A 24,396-nucleotide genomic window follows, 5' to 3' on the forward strand; every position below is an offset into this window, starting at 1 on the left:
TATAACTTGATTGACCTCTAACAGATAAAATGTATCTTCAAGAAAAAGTCCACATTTCCTTGGAAAAACATGCTTCTTTATATATACTCACTGTTTGTACAATTAGTGTCATTGAATCCTCCAGCACAGTTACATTGGTAATCATTGATGAGATCAACGCATGTCCCATTGTTCTGACATGGATTTTCAGCACATTCATCATTATCTGTAACACATGGTCTTTGTTAAGCATAACTGATTTTAAACTAGTTTAATTCACCGTCATTTCATATCATTTTCATTGGCTTACCTTCCTCGCAATTGGTTCCATTAAATCCAGGAGCACAGCTACACTCATAAGCATTGATGAGGTCCGCACATGTTCCATTGTTCTGACAAGGATTATCGGCACATTCATTAATATCTGTAAAAACGTATTTCATGTAATCCCAACTTTCACTTATAGAAAGGATAGCCAAAGTTCTTCAGCATTGAGTATCAGAATTTATAGAGTTGTGATATTTAAAATGTGATCTAAAGTTGCATTTGTCTTAGGTTCATTAATTTACTTACCTTCCTCACAGTTTGTTCCATTAAATCCTGCCTCACAAGTGCAGTTGTAATCATTGATGAGGTCCTCACAGGTTGCATTGTTTTGACAAGGATTTTCTGCACATTCATCTATATCTGTTACAAATAAAACGCATAAGATATGATTTACAGATAAAGAATATGCAATGGTTTGCAATATTGAATCCAATCAGTCATTTCATTCACTACTGGTAAAGGATTTCTAAAACTTTCACGTGATGGTTTGCAATTGGATCTGTTATTTATTTCAACACTGGCAAAGGATTTTGAAATGTTCACGAGACTTTGAAAATGAAGGTGTGTAGTTTTCAAGCCTGGAAGAAATTGATTGCACGACTGAAAAAGACTTCTTTTATGGAACATATGGAGATAACCAACAGTATTCAAGATCAAACGTCCATAAAACAATACAAAATAGGAGCACAGCAAACACGGACCTCCAAAACATCAGATGTGGGATCAGGTCATGATATTGATCAAGAGAAACCTCAAGTAATGACTAAGTGAGAGAAGCGTCGTAAAGGATATTGTTGGGAGATATTAAGGAGTAGACGGATAATTCAGGGGACGCCAGAAAGGGGTCAGGTTAAACAGGGGTTAGGTCAAGGTACGTCAAGGGGTAGAATACTTTCAAATTATCTTTGTCTGTGGTGGAACACATAGACTGGTATGAGACGGCAGACTTGAAGAATTGTGAGATAAGGATTTTAATATTCGTATAACTTGATTGACCTCTAACAGATAAAATATATCTTCAAGAAAAAGTCCACATTTCCTTGGAAAAACATGCTTCTTTATATATACTCACTGTTTGTACAATTAGTGTCATTGAATCCTGCAGCACAGTTACATTGGTAATCATTGATGAGATCAAGGCATGTTCCATTGTTCTGACATGGATTTTCAGCACATTCATCAATATCTGAAACAGATGCTCTTTGTTAAGCATAACTGATTTTAAACTAGTTTAATTCACCGTCATTTCATATCATTTTCGTTGGCTTACCTTCCTCGCAATTGGTTCCATTAAATCCAGGAGCACAGCTACACTCATAACCATTGATGAGGTCCGCACATGTTCCATTGTTCTGACAAGGGCTATTGGCACATTCATCAATATCTGTAAAAACGTCTTTCATGTAATCCCAACATTCACTTATACAAAGGATAGCCAATGTTCTTAAGCATTGACGTATCAGAATTTACATAGTTGTGATATCTAAAATGTGATCTAAAGTTTCATTTGTCTTAGGTTCATTAATTTACTCACTCTCCTCACAGTTTGTACCATTAAATCCTGCCTCACAACTGCAGTTGTAATCATTGATGAGGTCCTCACATGTTGCATTGTTTTGACAAGGATTTTCTGCACATTCATCTATATCTGTTACAAATAAAACGCATAAGATATGATTTAGAGATAAAGAATATGCAATGGTTTGCAATATTGAATCCAATCAGTCATTTCATTCACTACTGGCAAAGGATTTCTAAAACTTTCACGTGATGCTTTGCAATTGGATCCGTAATTTATTTCACCACTGGCAAAGGATTTTGAAATGTTCACGAGACTTTGAAAATGAAGGTGTGTAGTTTTCAAGCCCGGAAGAAATTGATTGCACGACTGAAAAAGACTTCTATTATGGAACATATGGAGATTCCGAACAGTATTCAAGATCAAACGTCCATAAAATAATACAAAATGGGAGCACAGCAAACACGGACCTCCAAAACATCAGATGTGGGATCAGGTCATGATATTGATCAAAAAAAGTATCAAGGAATGACTAAGTGAGAGAAGCGTCGTAAAGGATATTGTTTGGAGATATTAAGGAGTAGACGGATAATTCAGGGGACGCCAGAAAGGGGTCAGGTTAAACAGGGGTTAGGTCAAGGTACGTCAAGGGGTAGAATACTTTCAAGATATCTTTGTCTGTGGTGGAACACATAGACTGGTATGAGACGACAGACTTGAAGAATTGTGAGATAAGGATTTTAATATTAGTATAACTTGATTGACCTCTAACAGATAAAATATATCTTCAAGAAAAAGTCCACATTTCCTTGGAAAAACATGCTTCTTTATATATACTCACTGTTTGTACAATTAGTGTCATTGAATCCTGCAGCACAGTTACATTGGTAATCATTGATGAGATCAACGCATGTCCCATTGTTCTGACATGGATTTTCAGCACATTCATCATTATCTGTAACACATGGTCTTTGTTAAGCATAACTGATTTTAAACTAGTTTAATTCACCGTCATTTCATATCATTTTCATTGGCTTACCTTCCTCGCAATTGGTTCCATTAAATCCAGGAGCACAGCTACACTCATAAGCATTGATGAGGTCCGCACATGTTCCATTGTTCTGACAAGGATTATCGGCACATTCATTAATATCTGTAAAAACGTATTTCATGTAATCCCAACTTTCACTTATAGAAAGGATAGCCAAAGTTCTTCAGCATTGAGTATCAGAATTTATAGAGTTGTGATATTTAAAATGTGATCTAAAGTTGCATTTGTCTTAGGTTCATTAATTTACTTACCTTCCTCACAGTTTGTTCCATTAAATCCTGCCTCACAACTGCAGTTGTAATCATTGATGAGGTCCTCACAGGTTGCATTGTTTTGACAAGGATTTTCTGCACATTCATCTATATCTGTTACAAATAAAACGCATAAGATATGATTTAGAGATAAAGAATATGCAATGGTTTGCAATATTGAATCCAATCAGTCATTTCATTCACTACTGGTAAAGGATTTCTAAAACTTTCACGTGATGGTTTGCAATTGGATCTGTTATTTATTTCAACACTGGCAAAGGATTTTGAAATGTTCACGAGACTTTGAAAATGAAGGTGTGTAGTTTTCAAGCCTGGAAGAAATTGATTGCACGACTGAAAAAGACTTCTTTTATGGAACATATGGAGATAACCAACAGTATTCAAGATCAAACGTCCATAAAACAATACAAAATAGGAGCACAGCAAACACGGACCTCCAAAACATCAGATGTGGGATCAGGTCATGATATTGATCAAGAGAAACCTCAAGTAATGACTAAGTGAGAGAAGCGTCGTAAAGGATATTGTTGGGAGATATTAAGGAGTAGACGGATAATTCAGGGGACGCCAGAAAGGGGTCAGGTTAAACAGGGGTTAGGTCAAGGTACGTCAAGGGGTAGAATACTTTCAAAATATCTTTGTCTGTGGTGGAACACATAGACTGGTATGAGACGGCAGACTTGAAGAATTGTGAGATAAGGATTTTAATATTAGTATAACTTGATTGACCTCTAACAGATAAAATATATCTTCAAGAAAAAGTCCACATTTCCTTGGAAAAACATGCTTCTTTATATATACTCACTGTTTGTACAATTAGTGTCATTGAATCCTGCAGCACAGTTACATTGGTAATCATTGATGAGATCAAGGCATGTCCCATTGTTCTGACATGGATTTTCAGCACATTCATCAATATCTGTAACAGATGCTCTTTGTTAAGCATACAGACCCTAAACCGTGCTACTACACCTCAGAAACGAACCGTACCGTTCTGTGCAGAAAGCGTACCGTACCGGGAACAAAGCGAACCGTTCCGTTCACAAAACGTACCGTTCCGTGCACAAAGCGAACCGTTCCGTGCACAAAGCGTACCATACCGTTCTCAAAGCGAACCGTTCCGCCCACAAAGCGTACCGTTCCGTGCAAGAAACGAACCGTGTTGTTCTTTGGTTAATTATGCAAACCACGCTCCCAATGATTTTTGAATCGTGTAATGACCAAATAAGTCATTTTGGTTTATTTCTCGCTACGGCGCCTGTGAAAGGAGGACGGAGGTTGTGTCTGCTCGATCGAAACACCATTATCAAGTATCATGCATCTGGGCCTTCAACTTGAAAAATAAGGAAACTACTCGAAGCGAACTACAACTTTAAAACAACTAGACAGAGTGTGAGACGATTCCTTATTTGCTATAAATTAGATCAACTGGTTGTGTTTGTGGTCAAAGGTACAGTACAGGCCACGAGTTTTTCCCGCAAAACACGTACGGGGCACAGTGGACCTCGAACAATGTCGGCGTCTTTGAAGTCTTTCATTTTCTTTATAATACCACCAAGATAGAACACGCTTTCATGAATTAATTCCCTGGTTGTCTCTACTTTTGATTTTAATTTTGCTCATTTTATTTATTAAAACTTATCGGAAACAAGATCGTTTTAGTCGTGAGTATATGCATTCATATGTAGTACATATCAGATGCGTGATTTAACTAAATAAATGAATTATTTTGTTAGAATTTCAAAACATATGTAAACTGTCTAGAGTAAAATTTAAAAAAAGAACCGTATTAGACTCTCGCATTAATTCTGTTAAGATTTTTACCATAGGCGAATCATTGGTGCAGTTATACTTACACTGAAAATCTGTAATCATGTAAAATATGGATTAAAATATTACATGCGGTAAACATGAAGATTTCTACTGAACTGACAGAGATGATAACCTTACTAATAAAACTGTGATCAACTTTCACGCTGCATACAAAAATCGCCTGCCGAATTTCTTGCAAATAAAATGTGCAAACTGCAGTATAAATATTACTTCATTCTGAAACACATCTCATGAAAAATGAAAAAAAAAAGTTTGCGAAAAAAATAAAGATATTATAAGGTTTGTTACACTGTATCCCCATCCCCTTTCTAGAAAGCAATACGAATTAGCTGGTTAAATTTCTTTAGAAATCTGCAAAATGGTACGTTGTTGTAAATAAAAAAATATCACAATCTACAGGAAACATCCTTATTAGTGCCTGTAAAAAGATAATTTACTAAATAAAATGAAATAAAAAAAAATATCAATCCTCTTTCAAGTCATATTATGTTTGTTAACCCCCCCTCGACCAAAATGTACGATCCTTGGAGAGAGCTATGTGCGCGGACTGTGGACCGTGGCTTGAGACGATGCTCCCCCCACTAGAAGGCGATACTAATGCGAATTAATGTGACTTTAAATTGTGCTTTTGTAAAAACAGAAAAAATTATAATTTACTGATACATGCTTATTTATTTTTGTCTGAAAAAGGATAATTTAGGAAGTACATTTGTAATCAGTGTTGTGGTGAAACCTGGAAGATGAGTTTGCTGGATGTCAGTTGAGTGATTAAATACACTTGATGTGGTCAGAACTAAATAATTTGAAAGGTGTGTTAAACACCCGGCGCCCCTGTCCCTCCGGCTGTGACCCAATGTTTTTTTTAAACAGGTGTGAACTATGAACTGACCATAAGAATGTTTCAAATCACAGGAGAAATTCTTCCTGCGTAAACAGACTTTCAGGGTCACCTAGCGTCATGCCAATTTGATTGACAGGTGATGCACGAGGATTTCATGCGTGCAGCAAGCATGTACAGAGAACGGATTATTCATAGCACAATAGTTGTAAATGGGTTGATTAAATAGAATCATAGACTGATTAATTGTGACTTTGGCGATGTAGATAAAACGAAGAATGAGAATAAATACAAGTATTTTTTTTAGAGAATGTATTAAGGGGTTGCATCTCTCTCTCTCCCTCTCTCTCTCTCTCTCTCTCTCTCTCATTCACGACATCGTTTTTACAGACTTTAGAAGAGCAGAATAACTTAATAAAATTAAGAAAAACTTATTAAAATAATTACTCGATACACTGAAAGGATTATTGAAAACATAGATACTTGTCTGTGAAAAAAAAATGTTTTCTGTTACGAGAAAGTGCTCGGAAGTTTTTGTATTGATTTCGTGTATCTGCTGCTGATTTTCGTATTTATTTTGTTTACTGATATTTTTCTTCTGCAGCAAACGTTTAAACGAGAGATCTACAATTTTAAAAATAAAAAAAACCGATGTACATATCTAATTACTAGGAATAAAAATGAAGCAGGAATAGTCATATTTATTTCTATAGATCAATCATTTAAAAATAATTTATATATGTGCGTAGCGTTATATGTATAGAACAAGTATATACCAGGTATATATTAATTCCTTTTTGTTATGTTACAACTTTATTTTAAAGTGAAAAAATATTTCATTAATCTTTTTTTCCTTTTTAAAATGAAGGTTCAGCATACGTAAAAAAGAAGCACGGAAATACTTACGAGTTCTATATATATTAATACATATCTAAACATATGCCAAAGACATCGGTGGGATGATGTTTTTTCTTCCTTTCATTTTTGTTTTCATTTTCCCTCCATCACCGCTTTAGTGTAAATTTATGTTTAAATTGAAAACGAGAAATTAATTTGTTAATATAGGAAATTAATTATATACGTGCATTAAGTACTTTAAAAGTCATTTAAAATGAATTGATTTTTAGCAGCCAATCAAGAATTAAAGCTAACAGGGTCCGCCCACTTCATTTGCATACCGTTTCCCAAAGCGTACCGTTCACAAAACGAACCGTTCCGTGCAAGAAACGAAACGTACCGTGCACAAAGCGTACCGTTCCGTGCACAAAGCGTACTGTTCCGTGCACAAAGCGAACCGTTCCGTGCACAAAGCGTACCGTACCGTTCACAAAACGAACCGTTCCGTTCACAAAGCGTACCGTTCCGTGCACAAAGCGTACCGAACCGTACCGTTCAAGTGGTGTAGTAGCACGGTTTAGGGTCTGTAACTGATTTTAAACTAGTTTAATTCACCGTCATTTCATATCATTTTCATTGACTTACCTTCCTCGCAATTGGTTCCATTAAATCCAGGAGCACAGCTACATTCATAACCATTGATGAGGTCCACACATGTTCCATTGTTCTGACAAGGACTATCGGCACATTCATCAATATCTGTAAAAACGTCTTTCGTGTAATCCCAACTTTCACTTATACAAAGGATATCAAATGTTCTTAAGCATTGCCGTTCCCAAGTGAAGTAAATCAACTAGAAATCTTTCTTATCAACTGAACAGTTTACAGAGTTGTGATATCTAAAATTTCATTTGTCTTAGCTTCATTAATTTACTTACTCTCCTCACAGTTTGTTCCACTAAAACCTGCAACAATACTTGTGTTGTTATCATTGATGTGGGCCGCTCATGTTCCATTGTTTTGACACGGACTATCGGCACATTCATCAATATCTGTAAAAACGTATTTCATGTAATCCCAACGTCCACTTATACAAAGGATATCAAATGTTATGAAGCATGGACATTCCCAAATGAAAAAAATCAACTTAAAAATGTTTCCTCATAAATGAAAAGTTTACACTGTTTTGATATCTTAAATTAGTTTAATGTAATGAAAAGTTTCATTTGTCTTATTTTCATTTATTTACTAACTTTTCTCACAGTTTGTTCCATTAAATCCTGCAACACAACTGCAGTTGTAATCATTGATGAGGTCCGCACATGTTCCATTGTTTTGACACGGATTTTCTGCACATTCATCTATATCTGTTACAAATAAAATGCATATGATACGAATTATAGATTAAGAATACTCAATGGTTTGAAATTGAATTGAATCAGTCATTTAATCCATTATTGGTTGAGAATTTTTTTAATTTTCACGTGATGGTTTGCAATTGGATCGGTAATTTATTTCACCCATGATTAAGAATTTTAAAATGTTCACGAGACTTTGAAAATGAAAGTGTGTACATTTCAAGCCTGAAAGAAACAGATTGCACAACTGAAAAAGCAAAAGTTCGTAACACAATACAAAAGGAGAGCAGAGCAAACACGGACCTCCAAAATATCAAATGTGGGATCAAGTCATGATATTGATCAAGAAAAATCTCAAGAAATGACTAAGTGAGAGCAATGTCGTAATGGATATTGTCAGGAGATATTAAAGGAAAGACTGATAATTCAGGGCATGTCAGAAATTGGACAGGTTTAACACGGATTAGGTCATGGTTCTTCAAGGGTTAGAATACTTCCAAAATATCTTTGTCTGTGGTGGAATTCATAGACTGGTGTCAGACGACAGACTTGAGTGATTTTGAGATAAGGATTAAAATATAACTTGAATGACCTATAAAAGATATCTAAAAAACAAAATATATCTTCCAGAAAAAGTCAACATTTCCTTGGGAAAAAGGATGGTTCCTCATATGTACTCACTGTTTGTACAATTCGTGTCATTGAATCCTGCAGCACAGTTACATTGGTAATCATTGATGACATCAAGGCATGTCCCATTGTTCTGACATGGATTTTCAGCACATTCATCAATATCTGTAACAGATGCTCTTTGTTAAGCATAACTGATTTTGAACTAGTTTTATTCACCGTCACTTCATATCATTTTCATTGACTTACCTTCCCCGCAATTGGTTCCATTAAATCCAGGAGCACAGCTACACTCATAACCATTGATGAGGTCCGCACATGTTCCATTGTTCTGACAAGGACTATCGGCACATTCATCAATATCTGTAAATACGTATTTCATGTAATCCCAACGTCCACTTACACAAAGCATATCAAATGTTATGAAGCATGGACATTTCCAAATTAAAAAATTCAACTTAAAAATGTTTCCTCTTAACTGAACAGTTTACACTGTTTTGATATCTTAAATTAGGTTAATGTGATCAAAAGTTTCATTTGTCTTATTTTCATTTATTTACTTACTTTCCTCACAGTTTGTTCCATTAAATCCTGCAACACAACTGCAGTTGTAATCATTGATGAGGTCCACGCATGTTCCATTGTTTTGACACGGATTTTCTGCACATTCATCTATATCTGTTACAAATGAATTACATAAGATATGATTTAGAGATAAAATATATTCAATGGTTTGCAATATTGAATCGAATCAGTCATTTCATTCACTACTGGTAAAGGATTTGTAAAACTTTCAGGAGACTTTGAAATAGTATGGGGTTTAGTTTTCAAGTAGAGAAGAAATTGATTGCACTACTAAAAGGAATTTCATTAATAATGTCAAGATTTTGATCAAGAAAAAGCTCGAATAATGACTAAGTGAGAGCAGAATCGTTTGGGGTTATGTCAAAGGGTAGAATTGGGTTTTAGGAATTTGTCATGAGAAATGCTGGGAGAGAGTAAGGATAACCAAGGAAAATTTTAGTAAATGACAGTTAAACGTCATTTGTTTAACCTAAGGGGAAAACTTCTCAGTATTTATAGTAGAAAACCCCTTATACTTTCAGTCGTGCGAAGAAAAAAAAAGTGACAAATTAAAAGATCCTCTCACATGGGTGAACTGAATCCCATGTTCAACAATGATACATTAAATTTTCCCTGAATGACATTTTTTTTCATATTCCTCTCGTTTCTCTCTTTTCATGACAAAATGCTGAAGTATGTGGCGCTATAGAAAGATTGGTATGAAATGTCAGACCTTAGTAATTGTAAGATTAAATTGAAAAATCTAGGATTAAAATAGAAAATTTTAAAATGAATGATCTCTAAGATATCTTTAAAAAAAAGTCAATCTCTGCTCGGAAAAATCTTGATTCTTCTTTCCCTTTTACACTTACTGTTTGCACAATTTGTGTCATTGAATCCTGCAACACAGTTACATTGGTAATCATTGATCAGATCAAGGCATGTCCCATTGTTCTGACATGGATTTTCAGCACATTCATCAATATCTGTAACAAATGCTCTAGGCTAAGGAGGACTTATTTTGAAAAATAGTTTTATTCATCGTCATTTCATATCATTTTGATTTACCTACCCTTTTCGCAATTGGTTCCATTAAATCCAGGAACACAGTTACACTCATAACCATTGATGAGGTCCACACATGTTCCATTGTTCTGACAAGGGCTATCAGAACATTCATCAATATCTGCTAAATGCAATGAAATGCAATCAAAATATATAAGTCGTGATAAGTCGTGATATTATACAGAAAATATTAACTTAAAATCTTTGTCCATGCACCCTTAAAGTTACACACTCACTGTTTTTACAGTTCTTATCATTAAATCCAGGAGCACAGTCACATTCATATTTATTTATAAGGTCCGCACATATTCCATTGTTCTGGCATGGATTTTCAGCGCATTCATCAATATATATCAAAATATATCCAAAGCTAGGTGATTATTTTGATTTTATGTTAGAGTATTTAGAATATGGCTTGTGAAAATATAGAAGTCTATTAACATTTAACAGGGGCTTTTCAACAGAGATCGATAAATGGCGACCCTGTTATCAAGGTCTACAATTTTTCAAAGTGGATAAAATGGGGATGTAAGGAGGAACTTAATACTAGCACGTGTGTAAATGACATTTATTTTCAATAAGGTCAATAAGTACAAACGATTGCGATTGAATTTCTTTAATTGCCTACCATATTAATGATTGAAATGTGACAACAACACAGGTAGAAGGAGGGATAGCCATGTCACGATTTGACCTCGTCAAGAATGGTGGTCGTCACTGTTAGGAAATCTTCCTATCAGACGACGGAAGGATTTTTGATTGGATAAATTAACAAAATTTGTACACCAATGCAACCTGTTATTGACATTTACTTAACTTTTGCATTGAAAAGGATTTTTCACAATGGCAAGAAACAAAAATTAATTAATGAAATCATTGTGATCATTGTGTACTCACAACTTTCAACTAGTCTCTTGCGAGAAATTAAAATAATTTTTCCACATGAGTTTTTTTCTGTTCACAACTCTTTTCCTTCATAATGAAACATAAATATCAATATAACAATATCTTCATCTTAAAAACTGAAAACGTCGAGTTGACAGGAGCCGATCATCTAAGGGAAACGAGATTCGAAGCGTTCTGATGACTTGATGGGTGTGGTCATTTTAAAACTTTAGTGATCTCATCTAGAAGAAGACCTCCAGATAAAGACATACAAAATTGGTAAAATTTTAGAATTAAAATGTATGAGATTTTTCTTTGCCAAATGTTGTTGGACGACTAAAGATATCATATCTTTAATATCAAGTTATATTTTATGGTTTCTTTTTTGATACCAGCCTTCTTAAATTTGATGTTCTATGGCAGACAACGGACCAAATCAGTTTCTAAAATTTTTAGCTCACCTGAGCCAAAGGCTCAAGTGAGCTATTCTGATCAAAATTTGTCCGTCGTCTGTCGTCGTCGTTGTCGTAAACTTTTCACATTTTCGACTTCTTCTCAAGAACCGCTGGGCCGATTTCAACCAAACTTGCCACAAACTATCCTTGGGTGAAGGGGATTCAAGTTTGTTCAAATGAAGGGCCACGCCCTCATTCAAGGGGAGATAATTGGGAATAAATGAAAATTTGGTGGCATATTTTAAAAATCTTCTTCTCAAGAACCAGTGTGCCAGGAAAGATGAAACTTACAGAGAAACATCCTCAGGTAGTGTACATTCAAATTTGTTCAAATCATGACCCCCGGGGGTAGGGCGGGGCCAAAATGGCCGACCAAAGTTTTACATAGAAATATATAGGAAAATCTTTAAAAATCTTCTTCTCAAGAATGACAAAGCCATAATTCATCATATTTATATGGAAGCATGCTCAAGTAGTGTAGATTCAAGTTTGTTCAAATCATGACCCCCGGGGGTAGGGCGGGGCCAAAATGGCCGACCAAAGTTTTACATAGAAATATACAGGAAAATTCTTTTAAAATCTTTTTCTCAAGAATGACAAAGCCATAATTCATCATATTTATATGGAAGCATGCTCAGGTAGTGTGGATTCAACTTTGATGAAATCATGGCCCCCGGGGGTAAGGCGGGGCCAAAATGGCCGACCAAAGTTTTCAAAGATATATATAGGAAAATTCTTTAAAAATCATTTTCTAAAAAATAGCAAATCCATGATTGTTCATGGGACTACTTTTGGATTTAAACTTTACAATAAAAAACCATTTTCTACTTTTTCCTACCCTTAGTGCTCAGGTGAACGATGTGGCCCATGGGCCTCTTGTTTGATTAACTATAGGACGTTTTTTTTTATTCATTCAAATAATCGTTTTTCAAGGAAACTTTGGATTTACATGACAAAATCACGAAAAACACCATGTTTAACATAATGTCATCAGTTTTACAGAGTGGTACACATGTAAATGGATTCAGTGCACAATAGTCCGGAGATTGATTGATTGTAAAACTGTATATTGTTTAACGCCGAGTTGGCAATTTTTCAACCATGTTTTGGCGGACCACAGTCCGGAGAAATTTGGATAATACTGTCTCAATAATATCAGCAGTGAAACTGAGTGAAACCAGTTGGTGATGAGCATTTATGGGGATCGCATTTTAAAAGTAAATTGATTTAGATACTCTTATATTGGTATTTAGAATGTTTGTACCTAGCAATAATAACCATTACATTTAATATTTTTTCAGTGATTTTTCCATTCAATAAACACATTTGTGCAAAGAAAAGGAAAGATGACGTTGAACTGCAAATTGATTTGTTTTTCATTTTAATTGCATTTGTTTTGAATTACCGTTTGTACAATTTGTTCCATTGAATCCAGGTACACATTGACAGTCGTAGTTGTTTATAAGGTCAATACAGGTTCCATTGTTCTGACAAGGGTCAACCGCACATTCGTCTACATTAATGAAGACAAATAATCAACAATTACAATATATTTATCTATTATCAAAAAATGCTATCTTAAATATATTGGATTATACGCGAAATAATAATAATGTTTAATAGTCTAGTTTATTCGAGGGATGAACCAAAAGTTATGTCACAACTTCGAAAAATTTGCTGTTAGGTGACGTAAAACAATAAAATTAGAAATGATGGTAGCTAACTCTACACCAAATCAGACCTGAAAATTTCAATTTAATATGGTTTATACTTTTCAAAATATCAGATTATACACAACATGCTTTTTTGGTAGTCACCGCACCTATATTACGTCATATGAATTGACGGATAATACTTTTAAACATTTCCCTGTTTCACTAAATATACGAGGGTTGTCCCAAAAAGTCGTAGACAGGGAACATAGTTTATTTTCTCTTTGCTAAATCAAATTTATTTTTTGGTCATGCAAAGAGTAACATTTTATGATCATGTATTTCAATTTTCATGACGATACCATATTTAATATGAAAACTATGGAAAAATAAAGAAACCATGTAAGTGTACATCGGCGCACGAAAGCAAACGTAATTTACGTCTCTCATAACGTCATAGTCCCTTTTTCTGCTTCACATGAGGCTATCAACATCCAAATGAATATTTATTATAGTTAAAAACCACTCTTGACTAAGGGAATAATTTAATCGTTTTCTTAAGCATATTCAAATTTTTGTCAAAATTAAATTAGTTGAAAGATCACTTTACATTTTAGGCAGCAGAGAACACACCTTCTTTGACGACGTTCATGGTCCAGAACGTTCCCAAATGTCTGCTCTAAACAATCAGTACTCTACTTTACATACAATAACTATTTTTTCTATCTAGAGAAAAAACCTTTGAATCTCATACTATTAAAAAAAAATTTATTAAAATATTATGTGTAATGTCCTTTCTGTACTCTTTCTCCCCGTCTCTGATGAATATAAAACATACCTAAAACAATTTATTACATTTCCGTGCGCCGGGTACGCGTTCGACGACGTCATTTTCATCAACCTCAATTCCAACAACACTTTGAAAATCATGCCATCAATCCTCTGTTTCTAATGCTATTTATATGAAAATTTAACATATGATTAAGATTTTGATTCTGGTTTCAGTGATTTAAATTTTAGTTCAATCTTTTACATAGTACCAAAGAAATAGAAACAAAATTAATGTAATAGTTATATGCGTAAATTATTCCGAATTTTGGTCGTGCGCCGACAGACCATATCGGCCTTCATATAAATCGTCCCAATATAATTAATATGAAAGATATATATTTAAGAATTCACAATTTTAAATAACATTGAATGTATTATGTCTATGCAAAATTTGGTTAGTATTGGTTGCGTGTTAAAAAAGTTAATAAGATTGTCTACGACTTTTTGGGACAACCCTCGTATTTGAGATTCACGGACACGTTCATAAATTTTCCCTCCTTTAAGAATTCTTGTCACCCATCTCAATCTATTTTCACTATAATTTCACTCTGTTTTCATAATCAGGTTCTCTGTAAAACTTCTTTGAACAGTGGCATATGACAAACTTAAACTTTAATATGTCGCTATAACCGCCTGTGTTTTTTTTTTTTTTGACACCATGAAAGTTTTCGTCCGACCTGTCATCTTTCGGTTTTCTTGTCCTTGTTAAATGACCCATCGCCCTCCCAAAATTAATGAAACAATTATCTAAAAAGAAGTCTTATTTTCATTCTTTCTTCTGTGAGTCTGGTGAATCACTGTAACTGTCTCCATTGGCGATTTTCCCATTTTGAAACAAAAATGCATTAAAGCTCATCGCGACGTTTTTCTTTTTCATTGTGACAATTGTTATATACAAAGTAAAACAACAATGTTTATGATAAGAATTATAAATGTTGTCATGTCTTTTTCACCTAAAATCCAGAAAATAACGTAAATTTTGTCTTTTAAAGTATTAGCGATTAGGCGCTTTTTAGATGCTATTTAGATGCTATTTAGTGTGTTTGTCTTCTTCATTCTAGGAAAAATACATTTAAAAACGTGACGTTTAGCTGTGACACTGCGACAACTCCTTTGTTCTAGATCATAAACATTTTTTAAAATAAATTCAATTAATCAATTTTAAATGCAAATTCAATTTTAATTAGATTTACACATATGTGCATCCTTTGGTATATTATATTTTATAATGTGACGCCATATATAGAAAAGATATCGACACTGTGACATTACCTCTGGATAAACGGATATTGCTGAATAAAATTTTTAATTAGATTGGTACTTTTATAGTTTGACATAAATCACCAGTTGTGCAGTTCGTTCCATTGAATCCAGGTACACAGAGGCATTTGAAGCCGATTTTAAGGTCTACACATGTTCCATTGTTTTGACAAGGCTCATCCACACATTCATTGATATCTAAACCAAAAACAAATCTATTGTTACATTTTAATTCATTCTACACGTTGTAAATCTTTAAATATTTACATGATTTTTCTATATTAGGAAATATATGAAAAGTTTGACGTATGTAATAGCATTTAATTGTAAATACTGTTTGAAACAAAAATCAATTAATGGATCACCTAAACAAGATACCCCTGCATCTTCATGATGTCCACAATTATGAGATCCCCATTCTCTATGTGGGCAAAGGGATATGTCCGTTTCTGTTCCACTACATTTAACTTCATCCAACCAAATCTGTCCACTCCCCTCACCAAAGTATGCTAAGGAAAATGCAGTTGCATTTTGTCTGAAAAAGTGTAATCACTTAACAGTAGTAGAGCCACTAGTACATGTATATCTAACTATCAGTTATGAGTCGTCTTTTAGTTGAAGGTTAATATATAATGACAAATCTACGTGCAACATATGGGCCATGAGTTATATGACTATGGCCTCAAAATGTTCTGAGTATAATTTTTTAGCAACTGAGTAATTTCAGTGTAACGTTAACTGGATCTTAGTTAAGTTTTTTCCCTTGAATCATCTGCCAGTTTAGCCTATACACATTACAGCATATTGACAACAAATCTCCTAAAAAAATTATCATCTAAGTAGAATTTAGGCCAAATTCAGTGAGACATCTAGTACTGAGAATGAAGTCTTTACTTTCAAGTAATCTGACTATAGGAATACTTTTATTTAGAAAAGTATTCTATATATAAACAGCAGACAATATTGACCTTCTTTTGAGTAAAACAACTTTCACCGATACACGTAAGCATACTATATGACTTATGCCTCATTGCTTGAGAGGCATGGACTGTGCAAGACGTGTATATGATAAGTCTCAAAATAAGGTCATAGTAATGTACCCGTACTTTTGAGAAATATATACAAAAGAAACATATAAGAAAAAGGGCCTTAAAGTGGAAGAGATTTGTTTAGGAAATTAAAAGCTACCATATGGAAAAAAGGAAAGATTCAAAGGAAAAAAAAAGGAGAAAACTTGCTGTCATTGTTGAATCCAAATTTATGTTTTATAGTTATTTCTGTAATCTCAGATTTGAACTCACCGCAAGGTTTTCTAGCTAAGAGACAAGACCCCCCCCCCAACTTTTTTTCATCATATATTAAATATCTCTAGTTTGACTCAACCACTTGCAAGATGCATTCCAGGAAGCAGTATTGTCCTATTAAAATTTGAATTGAATATGTCTTAAACATTTCTTACAATTAAGGGAAAGTAGTTTTGAATATGATTTTTTTAATTATAAAGTTGTCCTGAGTTTTTTACCTTTGATATCCGAGCATCTCACAGATAACTCCGGCATCTATAGAATCCCATCTATCATCACAGATTGTACCCCATACACCGGAATGAAAGACCTCAACTCGGCCATTGCTTGGGTATATTCCATCGACGAGTCTTACACTAGTATTGCTGAATAATTCACCTGATAAAGTTGACACAACATAATTATTGTTACTGTAGCCACAGTACTGTATCCTCTGCCGCTTTCTGGTCGAAATGCAATAATAATTGATAACAAAGCAAAAATTGAAAGCTGAGAACAAAAAAGGCACAAGGACCCGGTGAGACGTTGAATATTGACTAGACTTGAAAATTGATCCGGGGTTCATTTTTCAACGTTGAATATTGAACCGGGGGTGATTTTTCTCCGTTGAAAATTGAGACCAAAAGTCGTTGAATTTATAACCGGGGCCATTTCTTCAACAACTTGATTTGTTTTCGTATCCCTGATGACTTTAACAAGTTGAAAATTGACCCTTTTGAATGTTGACCCCACCTCAGAGTTTGAACATTTTTAAAACTGGGATGTTGTTTTAAGAGATTTATCAGTATCTCTATATTTATATTTCAGTTTCGATTTTCCCTATTCAAGAGTAAGAGAAATAGACCTATAATCCCGTGTATACAGTATATGTACATTTTGATCAGTACACGATTTCAGTTATCTTCAAGCACGACAACTTTATTTTATGACAGTATTTTCTAAAATCCATAGCATCAATAAATAACGACAAAACTATGAATAGGGCATAAACAAAAATCCTGGAAATCTGGTGTCTAGAAAGTGAGCCCTATATATATTGATCAGGTGTGCAGAACTTCCTATCTAGTCAAATTTAGTATAATAATTAACAAATTAAAAGCCTAAAAATAAGAATGAAACACGTCGGCCAAAATGAATCCAATGATAGGTTTTATTTCTGAAAAAGATTAATATAGCGACATTAGCATGTAAGTAATGCTGACATGTAAGTAATGCTGACTTCAAACAAGGTTGATGAAGTCCTTGTAATAAACTTATCTGTCAGTAGCCTTCCTCGGCTTAAAAATTGATCGTTTTCGGAGCTTAACCTTGAGATTATTATTATTTTAAAACACAGCATTCGATACAATGTGATTCCTTTTCGATTAGTTGTTATTCACATTGGAGGAAATATGACAGTATGATTCATATATCATAATATGTCATTCTATTTTGAAAACATGCGTTTCCTATTCGATGTCATTGATACTTGAAAACATGCGTTTCCTATTCGATGTCATTGATATATTTGAAAACATGCGTTTCCTATTCGCTAATTCTGTCATTCCTATTCGACAATTCTATCTTTCTTATTCGATAATCATTTGGTTTATATGCAATTAAGTTGATGCTAGCATCTATTTCGATTTGAAAAAAAAATACGATTCCCATTCGATAAACTTCTTTTCTTATGGCATAATTTCATCTGGGATGTTTTTCATATTCTTTTTCAATAATTGCATTTTGGGGAATATGAAAAAACTAGAACTGGTAGCAAACTCAATCAAATAGGAATGACATGTTTAACATTATCATCGTATATAAATCATTTTATTATGGAATAGAATGACAAAACTATCGAATAGGAATTTCATATTGTCGAATAGAATAACACCATAAATGTGATGAATTCTCGAACAGAAATAACATTTTTCTCGCACAAGAATAACAACTAATCGAATAGGAATCATATTTTATCGAACAGGAATGACATGATTTAGAAAAAGAAAACAAAGTTTTTGAATATGAACTAGAGGTACTGTGAGCAATGAGCTCACTAAATGATACCCCCGCCTCCCATAATGTCCATGTGTTGCTATTTATTGTTTTACGGTAATGTTTAAAGAGGAATAACTCGTCCTATCAAATGTTATCCAGAAGGTTCTATATGTGACGTCATAGGTAAACATATAATGGCAATGTCCATGTTTTGCTATGGGAAACCTAAAATACGTGTCGAATAAAAAAGTAACATAGGAGGTGCACAATGGCAATATGTAATAAAGATTCTGTGAAAGTTTCATTAAATTTCACTCAGTAGGATAAGAGGAGTTGCGGATAAGAGATAACAGACGGACGGACGTACAGACGGACGGACGGAAATCCCGATTACTATAAACCCTCTCACTTTTCAAGCGGGGGTATAATGAAACAGTTTAGGCACATTCTATGGTGACTTTAATTTAAAGTTCATTGTGATATATCGAGTCGAAATATGAACTAAAGTAACTATAGTTTTCTGATCATACGTCATCGGTGTATTTAAATGTTGAGTTGAACTCAACAGCAAGTGCTTTCTTCTTGTCATGCAAAGTTTTTTTAAAAACATATTTTGATTCTGCTTCATAGAAATATTAAAAAAGGTCAGCCAATAAAGGAGCACAAGTAGTACCCATCGAAATTCCAATTTTGAAGGAAGACTTCGTCTTCGAAGACTGCAAAAAAGGTAACGATTAGGAACTCCAGCTTCCTTTTTATATCAACTTCAAGATACTTTTAAGTAAAATCTTTTTTAACAAATTGGTGATTTTTAACACAGTGATTTTCGTTGATGACCTATCACAAGATACGAAAATATCCGAGTTCTATTTTTATTGAGAAAGCAGTTGTCTATGATGTAAAACTGTATAGATTTGAATTTTTCGCGAGGAATGCTTGTTAAGATTGTATAAAAGTTGTGAGTTTTGATGTTATTGACTATTGAAAAAAATGGTATTTTCAAATTTTCTAAATGGGGGGGGGGGACGAAAGCATCTCTAGCCCCCCCCCCAACGTTCCAGAGGCCTGTGGATTAAATCACAGTTGTGAAAAAAAAAGTCATAAACATGCGTTTTTATGCAATTGAATTTAGAATCACGGTGTAATGATCAAACTTCCAAGATCCGGCTCAATTTCAACGGACTAGGGTCTAAATTCAACACCTTTGGTCTCAGTATTCAACGTTGAAAATGGCCCCCGGGTCAAATATCAACGTAACACCGAAGTAAGCATCTCTTGTCGAACAAGTTCCTTTTATCTAAATCTTACAGTCGGAGTAGTCAGTTTATTTTCTCTTACTATTCCCTTACTAATGAAGCAATATACCTTCATCACCTGCATACGGTGTTTATATTTCTCATTTGATTTGATACGGAAGAGCATGCTGTACGCATGAACATTTTTAAAGCGAGGTAAGTTATTGACAAACAAGTTGTTGAAAGAAGAATATCATCAGTCTCGTTTGAAGTTATCATTTTATGGTTGTTACAATGCCCTTGTCAGCAAATACAATTTATTATTTATCATTTAGTCAAATGCTGACTGACTTTTTTCATACTTATTGTTAGGCGATTATTTACACACTGAATTGTTGACGATTTTCCTGTTATATTCAAATGATGACATGGAGAACATATGGCAGGTGTGACCGGTCGACAGCGGTTACTTACTGCTCCATGGCACTTGATCCTACCTCAGATGATTTTGATCCGTATTTGCTCTCATATCGTATTTTGTATTCTTTAATAGACTTTGAGCTTGAACACTGTTCGTTATCTCCATATTACTCAAGTCGGAAATTAAAACAAGTATATTTGGAAGACCATAGAATTTACAAAATGTTGACTTTAAGGAGATCGTCGATACCATTTTGTCACTTGATAATGAATTGAATATTTCCTTTTCAAATTTGCATTTCGTTTGCAAGTAAAGAATAAAATTTCAGTTGCCAGGTTCCTGTGATTTAAGTTTACATGTACAAAAATATACTGAAAGGAAAAAGATGTGCATAAGAACATAATGTAGGAAAATTTTTTGACTATGTGGCCGAATATTATGCCAATTGGTCAGATGTATTTTGGTTACTTTGCACTAAAACCGCTAGTCAAAACTACTCAACCATGAAATGTATGGCGTCACGTAGGGGAAATGATAAAAAGTCAAAAACACGTGCATGTTGATGATGATAATTTTGTGATAAAATTTTGTAGTGCCATAGGCTGCATTAGAGTTATAGACATCGTTTTTGCATATTTGTAGTCAGTATAAATTTCTTGCAATCGTGGTATGGCTGACGGAAGCTACTGTGGGTTTAGTAATCGAATTCAATATTGCATAAGTGAATAAAAAGGCAAAAACATGCTGCTGTACAGATTGTTTTCAACTTTTCAACCAAATAAAAGTTTTTTTGGTTGTCAGAGAGTTAACTTAAAATGTTTCCAACCAACCATGACGGTGACGTTGGCGCGTAACAATGTCTCAACAAGATAGGACTTTTCATCATGCCACCTCGGTTGTTGTCAAGGCATTATCATTCAAACTGATATTTATACAGCAGACAATCATATTCATTTTTTTCACCCTAAATTGGCAGAAACTCTCTGCTCTAATTTGGGCCGCGAGCTTGGCCACTTTACGTCGATTTTACTTTCAAACGCGCACGTACACGTCGTTTGCCTGATTTTTTTTAGCATGTTTACACTGGAAAAATATAGCTAGTGTTTGTTGAGACTTTTTTTACAAACATTCACGTGTACCAAACCTGCTGGGTTCTGTACATTCTAACCTAAATCGAAAATTCGTGGAATTCATTGATCGGGGGGATTTGTTAGCTTTGGAATAATATAGCTACTCTCATTAAGACTACCGTCGGAAGGGTTGAATAATAATCCAATGAAAAAGATAAATGCTCTGGTGAACTCATTGCACAGGAAAATCAAGTTTGATGCAAAAGGGAGATTATGACAATTTTTAGTTTTATTTTTGGGGGTGTCGACATATTGATATCAATATCTCAGGAATTATCGCTCAAAATCACACAAAAGTTTGGGAACTTGATGATTAGAGATGAATTAAAAATTTAAAATGTATAATAACAATGCTGGAAAACAGTTGAAATAATTGTTTTAATTTAACTCAAAAGTTTAATATGCGTTTCTTTATCCTTTCAGTATATTTAACTCACCTGTGACATTAACTGACATGCATCGAAGTTTGGTGGAGCGCCTGCAAGTATGAATATTATTTTTTTAGAATATTTCATTCAAAAGTATTTTCTTGTGTAAAGATAAAGAAATATATAGAACACACTGAATATCCATCTTAAAAATTCATTTTATACACTTAACAAAACTTCTAAGTTTTCACTTTAATAAAATGATACATTTATTTAAAAACTACTGTTTAGGATGGTATGATATTTTCAAATTATTACAACAAATGAGTCTTCTCAACAATTGTTGAAAGAAAATAAAATATCACCGATGAGAACCAATGTTCCGTGATGAAGCTTAAAAACAATAAATCTGTACTTTGCGGCACATGCTTTGTGTAATTAGCATCTTTTTGTGATCATTATCAAATTTTAAAAACTGGTTTCACTAAAAACACAAAACAGTGGCAAAATGACCACTGAGATAGAAGGAAGAGCCGTTGGAATGTTTATATCTGGAATATTCTTGCACAACGTTTTACTCACTTTTATTTTTATGTTTAATTGTATCACACTTTTCTATAAGGTTAACGTCATTTTTCATCACCAGTTTATCACAATTTTACGGTGGTATATTTAGGACACGCAATTATTTTTTTTTAAATACCAGAAAAAGTTATCTTGTGAAAACGACATAATTATCTTGTGAAAACGAGATATTATCTTGTGAAAACGAGATATTATCTTGTGAAAACAAGATAATATCTTGTGAAAACGAGAAATTATCTTGTGAAAACGAGATATTATCTTGTGAAAACGAGATAATATCTTGTGAAAAAGAGAAATTATCTTGTGAAAACGAGATATTATCTTGTGAAAACGAGATAATATCTTGTGAAAACGACTTATTATCTTGTGAAAACGAGATATTATCTTGTGAAAACGACATAATATCTTGTGAAAACGACTTATTATCTTGTGAAAACGAGATAATATCTTGTGAAAACGACTTATTATCTTGTGAATGCGAGATAATATCTTGTGAAAACGAGAAATTATAATATAATAAGTCGTTTTCACAAGATAATATCTCGTTTTCACAAGATAATATCTCGTTTTCACAAGATAATATCTCGTTTTCACAAGATATTATGTCGTTTTCACAAGATAATATCTCGTTTTCACAATAAAATATGTCGTTTTCACAAGATAATAAGTCGTTTTCACAAGATAATATCTCGTTTTCACAAGATATTATGTCGTTTTCACAAGATAATATGTCGTTTTCACAAGATAATAAGTCGTTTTCACAAGATAATATCTCGTTTTCACAAGATATCTCGTTTTCACAAGATATTATGTCGTTTTCACAAGATAATATCTCGTTTTCACAAGATATTATGTCGTTTTCACAAGATAATATCTCGTTTTCACAAGATAATATCTCGTTTTCACAAGATAATAAGTCGTTTTCACAAGATATTATCTCGTTTTCACAAGATATTATGTCGTTTTCACAAGATAATATCTTGTTTTCACAAGATAATATCTCGTTTTCACAAGATATTATGTCGTTTTCACAAGATAATATCTCGTTTTCACAAGATAATAAGTCGTTTTCACAAGATCTTGTTTTAAGTATCTCGTTTTCACAAGATAATATCTCGTTTTCACAAGATATTATCTCGTTTTCACAAGATAATAAGTCGTTTTCACAAGATATTATCTCGTTTTCACAAGATATTATCTCGTTTTCACAAGATATTATCTCGTTTTCACAAGATAATATCTCGTTTTCACAAGATATTATGTCGTTTTCACAAGATATTATCTCGTTTTCACAAGATAATAAGTCGTTTTCACAAGATAATATCTCGTTTTCACAAGATAATTATGTCGTTTTCACACGATAATTTTTTTCTGGTATTTAAAAAAAAATAATTGTGTGTCCTAAATATACCACCGTACAATTTGAAAGTTTTGGACAAAATTTAACCAAACCGGAAGTGGCCTTGATCTTCGTCTAAGGCCAAAATTTCGCGTCACACCAGGTTAAAAGAGTGCTAAATTGTTCTGAAACAATCTTAGAAACATGAAAACAAACAATTTCAATCGTATGAAAATGATAAGAAATCGGTGCTCGTGACAGTCAAATATCAGCTCAAGCAGCCTATTCAGGGGTACATGGTATCCAACAGTAAAGATTGTCTTATAGTAGTTAGAGCGAGTGGTGGTATTACTCCATAGAGAATTTTTGTGTGAATTTTCATTTTGAGGGTACGTCAATTCCTTTACACTTTGCTTAAAATTCTGACGAGATACTTACATTAAATTTACGCAACATCGAACTTAAATATGCATCATTAACCATGAATTAAAGAAATTATTTATTATATGCATTTGTTCTTTAAAACTTAAAAAATGTTAGGTGAACACTTAGAAGTTTGGTTCAGTGTATATTACATAATATACTATAACAAAACAAACAAACAAATTTAGGTGAAACTAGTTTTGTTTATGGAACACTGTGCATTGGCGGCAACAAAGTTCGAAAAAGCTATGTATATAA

At 33.6% G+C, this 24,396-nt stretch overlaps 1 protein-coding gene across 1 annotated transcript in view; it reads right to left on the reverse strand.

Moving 5' to 3' along the window:
- LOC134267578 (fibropellin-1-like) overlaps positions 1–21,879 on the reverse strand; it is a 37,856-nt gene extending 15,977 nt beyond the window's left edge. Inside the window, exons 1-24 of the mRNA XM_062749783.1 lie at positions 21,861–21,879; positions 16,879–17,038; positions 15,722–15,891; positions 15,441–15,554; positions 13,019–13,126; positions 10,510–10,623; positions 10,281–10,394; positions 10,081–10,194; positions 9,209–9,322; positions 8,894–9,007; positions 8,696–8,809; positions 7,910–8,023; positions 7,595–7,621; positions 7,302–7,415; positions 3,954–4,067; positions 3,128–3,241; positions 2,865–2,978; positions 2,667–2,780; positions 1,841–1,954; positions 1,577–1,690; positions 1,379–1,492; positions 553–666; positions 290–403; positions 92–205 (exon numbers count right to left, since the gene is read on the reverse strand). Of these exons, the coding sequence (XP_062605767.1) occupies positions 92–205; positions 290–403; positions 553–666; positions 1,379–1,492; positions 1,577–1,690; positions 1,841–1,954; positions 2,667–2,780; positions 2,865–2,978; positions 3,128–3,241; positions 3,954–4,067; positions 7,302–7,415; positions 7,595–7,621; positions 7,910–8,023; positions 8,696–8,809; positions 8,894–9,007; positions 9,209–9,322; positions 10,081–10,194; positions 10,281–10,394; positions 10,510–10,623; positions 13,019–13,126; positions 15,441–15,554; positions 15,722–15,891; positions 16,879–17,038; positions 21,861–21,879 (2,650 nt within the window). The remainder of the gene's footprint in view (positions 1–91; positions 206–289; positions 404–552; positions 667–1,378; positions 1,493–1,576; positions 1,691–1,840; positions 1,955–2,666; positions 2,781–2,864; positions 2,979–3,127; positions 3,242–3,953; positions 4,068–7,301; positions 7,416–7,594; positions 7,622–7,909; positions 8,024–8,695; positions 8,810–8,893; positions 9,008–9,208; positions 9,323–10,080; positions 10,195–10,280; positions 10,395–10,509; positions 10,624–13,018; positions 13,127–15,440; positions 15,555–15,721; positions 15,892–16,878; positions 17,039–21,860) is intronic.
- Between the last annotated feature and the right edge of the window lie 2,517 nt (positions 21,880–24,396).

This window comes from Saccostrea cucullata, unplaced genomic scaffold (assembly GCF_032062105.1).
Source record: "Saccostrea cucullata isolate Sc308-1 unplaced genomic scaffold, CSIRO_AGI_Scuc_v1 ctg879, whole genome shotgun sequence".
In the NCBI taxonomy this organism is placed as follows: domain Eukaryota; kingdom Metazoa; phylum Mollusca; class Bivalvia; order Ostreida; family Ostreidae; genus Saccostrea; species Saccostrea cuccullata.